At 45.3% G+C, this 5,881-nt stretch overlaps 3 protein-coding genes across 3 annotated transcripts in view; 2 read left to right on the top strand and 1 right to left on the bottom strand.

Moving 5' to 3' along the window:
* LY89DRAFT_436813 (HET-domain-containing protein) overlaps positions 1 to 2,991 on the bottom strand; it is a 4,487-nt gene extending 1,496 nt beyond the window's left edge. The window contains exons 1-2 of the mRNA XM_018207518.1: positions 375 to 2,991; positions 23 to 323 (exon numbers count right to left, since the gene is read on the bottom strand). Coding sequence (XP_018060519.1) covers positions 23 to 323; positions 375 to 2,600 — 2,527 coding nt within the window. The 5' untranslated portion in view covers positions 2,601 to 2,991. The remainder of the gene's footprint in view (positions 1 to 22; positions 324 to 374) is intronic.
* Positions 2,992 to 3,511: 520 nt separating this feature from the next.
* LY89DRAFT_662462 (uncharacterized protein) lies at positions 3,512 to 3,872 on the top strand. The gene is made up of 2 exons (XM_018212647.1): positions 3,512 to 3,761; positions 3,791 to 3,872. Exons 1-2 carry the CDS (start codon positions 3,626 to 3,628, stop codon positions 3,856 to 3,858), a joined length of 204 nt encoding a protein of 67 aa, XP_018060518.1. The 5' UTR covers positions 3,512 to 3,625; the 3' UTR covers positions 3,859 to 3,872.
* A 272-nt stretch (positions 3,873 to 4,144) lies between these two features.
* On the top strand, positions 4,145 to 4,966 carry LY89DRAFT_662461 (uncharacterized protein; the record flags this gene model as incomplete). The annotated part of the gene is made up of 2 exons (XM_018212646.1): positions 4,145 to 4,697; positions 4,764 to 4,966. Exons 1-2 carry the CDS (start codon positions 4,304 to 4,306, stop codon positions 4,964 to 4,966), a joined length of 597 nt encoding a protein of 198 aa, XP_018060517.1. The 5' UTR covers positions 4,145 to 4,303.
* Between the last annotated feature and the right edge of the window lie 915 nt (positions 4,967 to 5,881).

Genomic DNA, 5,881 nt, shown 5'->3' with positions numbered 1-5,881 from the left:
GCATCCCAGCGCCGGACCGTCCCATCCCAAGACCCAGACACGATCTGCTTGCCGTCGGGGGAGAAGGCGACTGACGTGACCGCATCTGTATGGCCCTCGAGTACTTGAAGCATCGCATTCCAATTTGTTTCTACTCGAGGCTTTGTCTGGATCCAAGACGGAATACACTTCTCAAAGGCTTTTCGAACGATGCTATTCTCTGGAGCGAAAACAAGAGCTGAGCAATATACCTGAAGAGGCGCCTGTTCAATAATTGATCGATTGGATACAGCAAATCGCCTGGCATCTTGTATAAACGCACTTAAACCAGGGCTTTTATCAAACTTATTTATATTAGGACAACCCTATATCGACAAGACTAGAATAAAACATACCTGAAGATCCTCGAGCTTTTGAATCATAACTATACCTTGTGATATGCTTTGCAACAGGCTCAGTGCCTCAAGCCAATACAAGAAGTACTGACGGAGGAAACTATAGACTATGCCACTATCCTTAAGGTCCCCGATTAATTCTTCTCTACTTTGACATTCAAGCAGATGATCAATCCAGTAAAGACAAGAGTACCGAACGGCGGCGAGGGGAGCTGGATCGGCCTGCTCAACTTGGCTGACAGTGGTTCCGGGAGCTCTTAGACTATAGACATCGCGCTGTAGTACCGTAGGCAGGACTTGTAGCGACCGCGAGAATATAGCATAGTGAGTATCCGGCATCCCAGAAGGAAAGACGATATCAACAGCCGTATTGGTCAAGAAGTCCTTAGCAGACTGATGGACAAAAGTAACAGTGCGATCTCGAATTGTAAGAAAAGAGCCGCAATGTCCTATGATCTCTGCGAGAGCCTTGTAATTACCAGAACTTCGTGGTGGCATGTCGACGAACGAAGGCAGCTCGTCTAATGTAATGGGACGGTGTATGACTGCGACGACGGCCAGTATACTTTTGCAGCGCTTAGCTGTCCTTGAAGTACTAATCTGCTCTATTATCCGCATATAAAGGGTATTAAGTCCAGGGGGAAACGCTGACAACGTTTCTTCAACCTCCCATCCTGGTATACTGGTGAGTTCTTGACAAACCAAAGCAACCCAAAGGAATGTGCCATGTGCATTTGAGGACAAGTAGCGCTGGACAGCGTCTCGGGTATCTATGTCGTATTCTTGTCGCTCCGCTAACCAATTTACCTTGGATTTGATGTATGTACTGACGGCTGCGGAGACGGACTTTTCGTTCAGCTCAAGACACATGCTTGCTTTCTGTGTCGCTCTGTTGAAGCCCTTCTCGATACTCGGCCAATTACGACTAGAAACAATCCACTTGGTCTGAGGAGACTTGGACGAAATCTGTACGATAAGGTCCAACAATTTCGGCAAACCCACTTCGCATTCGTCGAGCGCGTCAACGACTAAACACGTACTCTTCAGGTTCGGGTCTTGTAGAATGTTGGTAAACATTTCGGATAACACAACCCAGCTATTTAGATCCTCGAAGAGCGCTTTGCCGGCTTGATCATACCTTTTCCGTACGTGTGAGATAAGAGCCGGCTGTTCATTGACAAGCAGATAGATTAGACCTCGAAGCACAGCCGTGGCATTGTTAATCTGAGAGTTGGTTGCTTGACAGAAGAAGTATGATAGAAGAGTCGACTTCGGTAAAGACTTCTTCAGCTCGTTGATAATGCCACAGAGCAACATTGTCTTGCCCTTGCCAGGATCTCCTTTGATCCACAGCAGCCAAGTCTGCGGATTGTTCCGCCATTGTCGGAAATCGGAGGTCTCTAGGATCCAGAGATACGAGCCTTCCAGCAAGCCACCCTTTGTCTCCTCAATGCGCGACTTATCATCGCGGGGATCGCTGAGGCGTAAGTCTTGGAGGCACTTGTTCAACTTGTCGATTTCCTCTTCGAGGCGTTTGAATGCACTCGCCATCCCTTCGCCATAACGGAGGGGCATTTGGACGTCAAAAATACCGAGTAATGAGTAGGCTTTGTCTTCTTCGACTGTTGTCTGGCGGGGCTGAATCCATAAAAATCGCTCTTTATCGTCAAACTGCGACAAATAGGCTCCTTGAAGTGCCATTTTAGGAATCCCTGTGATCTCGTGAATTTGCTGCTCTAGAGAACGCTTACTACCAATTCGGTTGGACTCCTTGGAAAAGAAATCAACAGATGTCGGAGCAATAAGCTCTTGAAGAGTCCAGCCTCGAGTAAACCATCTGGATTTCCGAAATGCCGATTCCCAAGCCATTCTGTCGATGTTGACGGGAGTTCTGGAGACATCCGACAGATAGACATAGCATTTAGTCGACATGCGGTACCAGCGAAACATAGAGTTGATAGCTTCTGCAAGCTCAGCGCTATTTGATTTGTCAATACAGCAGGTGTCCACCCAAAAGTATTGCAAGCCATCACGCTTAGCCTGCTCTGCGCAGAACCGTATCTTGGCGTAACCAGTTTTTGTCGTGCCGATTCCTTTCTGCAGCTCTTCAAAGGTGACCTCCTCCTCCTCCCATGTGTGCGAAAGTATAGCATACTTCGGGATGTCGTTCTCGAGGAACTTGGTCAGGCTAATGTTACCGTCGCCGTTGTTGTATAGCAGACGCATTATGCGACTAGGCTCAGGGATCGCAAGAGGAAAGGTTCTTAGTCGCTGTGGAGCTGTCGAAAGAGTATAGACGTGAAGTGAGTGAAGGTTGGAGAAGACGTCGCATTGAGGCTGGCGGACTTAGCTGTGCTGCAGCCTCGCGGTAATGATACCAACGAGCATCACCGCCGCGGAAAACCTGCCAATCACACTGGCCTACGAGTAAGTTACCGCAGAAACTCGGGAAGTCATAAGGGTAAGGATGTAGTATGTTCGGAGCCAGTCTCGATTAAGCATAATGTATTTATGTCGCTAAAGGAGGAGATGAGGGAAGTGCACAGTGAATATCAAAATTGTAAAATCAGCAACTGGATCTCTCAGCTTCAACTTTTTACCGAGAATCGTGGCTGAATACAATCAGCTGAGATCGTGATAAAAGTGCAAACATCTTCTAGAAGTTTCGGCAGAATATCACGTGACTATTTTCATTGGTTGGCAAAAGTCATCGCACCCGTCCTCTACTATTTCTTCTTTCATCTATCAATCGACAGGTTGCCATGACCGATCGTGCTAGTCGAGCTCTTGCAGAGAACGATCTGCCAGGAGAGCCTCGAACGTACGATGTGATATCGAAACGAAGTAATGTTTTTATTTTTATTTTAAATCATTGTGCACTTGGGCGACCTTCGATCGAAGCTAAGGCCTAAGGCCAACTCTATCTCAAACTTTTAAAGGAGGAAGCCCTTGTAAAGCATTTAATATTAGAAGCTAACCTCGGAAACCTTATTCTAATCAAGTTTTTAACTTCCCTTGCCTTTATTATCGCCCGCTAGCGTTTTGCGACAAACAATAAAGCGATCAAGCCTTTAAATAAGAACTAGGCTCGCGGCTTTTAAAAGCGTCACTTAAAACTTAAATTTAGAAAAATATAAGCAATAGACTGGAAGCGTCACGAGATTAATATATATAATAAGATTATTTATTGGTTTGATGTAATTAAGAAGGTATTACAAGATCCGGCCATTTTACCCGAAAATGTCTACAATATGGACGAGACGAGAGTTATGTTATGTATACTCGCTTCTATTAAAGTCCTTGTAAGTAGGGACGATCTGCGAGATTATAGAGGTGCGGCTGTCAAGCGCACGATGGTGACTGCCATCGAGTGTATAAGTGCAAATGGTAGGTCCTTGTTACTAATGATTATTTAGCCTGCTACCACCTATTAAAGCAATTAGACCACGTTCCCTACCCCTGGGTGGCATTATACGTGCTCTAAATTTGGATATACCGACTCAAAGATTAGCTTCGAATAGCTCAAACGTGTATTTAATCCTTAAACTAAATAATAAGCTAACGAGAAGCCACGCGTGCTAATATGCGACGGCTTCGGGACACACGAGACCCTTGAAATTCTAGAGTTTTATTTTGAAAATAATATTATCCTATGTCGCTTGCCGTCTCACACGTCCCACAAACTCCAGCCTTGCGATGTTGGGCCATTTGCACCCCTGAAGTCTGCGTATCGTGATGAAGTTGAACGACTATTCCGAGGAAGTGTTAATATAGTCGGTAAGGAGCACTTCACTTTTCTATATAGCCGTGCAAGGGACAAGGCGTTTTCGAAAAGAAATATCACCAGCGCCTGGGCTGCAACTGGTTTGTTTCCGCTCAACCGAGATAGAGTTCTTAAGCATACCCCGAAACCTCCTACTCAAGTGGTTATGCCGGGACCGGATGAGATAAGGACGGATTCTAGTCTAATAGACGAAATACCACAAACGCCTACAACACCAGTTTCAGCAGAGGCTTTTATGTCGTTGCATAGCATGATCCAACAAGACACTTCTAATGAGACGTGCATGACTCGGGTACAGAGGCGTGTACAGAAACTTGCCAATGCCAGCCAGAAAGCTATAGCATACTGTGCCCTACTCGAACATGAAAAGCAACTATTAAAGAAAATAAATAACAAAGCCAAAGTTCGAAGATCGACCCAGTCAACTATACTTGGGAAAAGCCAGGGGAAAGTAATAAGCTTTGAGGATATCGAAGCAGCACGAGCAGCGCGTGCTGCGAAGGATATCGTCAAAGGCAAGGGAAAACGTGGCCGGAAGCGTAAAAATGATTAAAGTAAACCAGAGCCTAAGCCAGAATCAAAGTTGGAGCTAAAGCCAGGACCAGAACTAAAAACAAAGCCAAAACCCGAGCCAGAAATGATACAGGCTGCGAAAAAAGTCAAAAAGAACACCAGGAGACTTACTCCAAAGCGCACGAGTATTACAAAGGCAGATCTGCCAAAACCAACGCCAGAGGCAAAGCCAGTAAAACTGACTCAAGACATCCCCCCAGTAACATGGAGCGCACCGGTTGCGCGGATGTATTAGAGTTATAGAGGACAACTCTATATATTGTTGCAAGAAGAGTAGGCAGTTATTGCTCATTGTTCGTTTTCGAATTGGATTTCTCATAGCAGAATCGCGTGCGCGCTAGATCGCACTAGTTAGCATGCATGGCGCAATAGGAGTAATAATGAATCAACTCGTACCAAATGTCAATAGATAACTCTTTCGTATACGTCTTAGAGAAGGCTTCGGGTCCCTCATTTCTATTGCCTCCCAAGACGTCTCGACTTCCACTCCCTCGCCAGCTTGCTACTCATGTATATCCAGGAAGTTGAACGTGAATATGCCGAGGGAGACGAAGGAGAGGAGGAATGAGGTAGGGTGTGATTTCCTTTGCGACTAGGGAGGTATTAAGACCTCCAAAGGATCCACGAACGCCGGTCTTGCAATATGTGTCGTCGAATTCGCATCGTTGAACGAACTTCGTACCTCAACTACTCTTGAAGTTGATATAGAGATGATATCATAGTGTGAGATTACAATCGCGCAGTAGAAAGTTACGACGGCAATGATATGCAAAGGGTAGAACAGAATACGATAACAAGATTATCAGCCTGAATTGTGTACCCTCCTAAAATTGATATCAGCTAGAAAAGGCTCCTCTGATACTTGCCTGAAAATTAAGGTTGTAGATTAGAGTCACGTGTCGGGTTTCCAGTTTCAGACGTGTAGCTTTCAGAACGCTATTCCAAAAACGGTTCGCCACCTCGGCAAAAGTACTAATCTACGTGGCGAGTTCAGATAAATCTGCATAGTATAGCAGCCACAAAGCTTGAAAAAGGTTTCAGGCATAGTATTAGATATATATAGCCCAGGTGACACTTTTTATAGAACGTAGAATTAAAGAAAGTACTAAGGTGGAGGTTTGGGAAAGGAACTATATTATAGACTTCCAGC

This window comes from Mollisia scopiformis (assembly GCF_001500285.1).
Source record: "Mollisia scopiformis unplaced genomic scaffold LY89scaffold_52, whole genome shotgun sequence".
Classification (NCBI taxonomy): domain Eukaryota; kingdom Fungi; phylum Ascomycota; class Leotiomycetes; order Helotiales; family Mollisiaceae; genus Mollisia; species Mollisia scopiformis.
Note: the sequence above shows the minus strand (reverse complement) of the source record. Positions and strands in the feature narration are given on the sequence as shown.

Bases quoted from the DNA above. Each gene is read 5' to 3' on its own strand.
- LY89DRAFT_662462 (XM_018212647.1), top strand. From the start codon at position 3,626: ATGGACGAGACGAGAGTTATGTTATGTATACTCGCTTCTATTAAAGTC. The intron at 3,762-3,790 runs GTAGGTCCTTGT...ATGATTATTTAG, and splicing joins CGAGTGTATAAGTGCAAATG to CCTGCTACCACCTATTAAAG.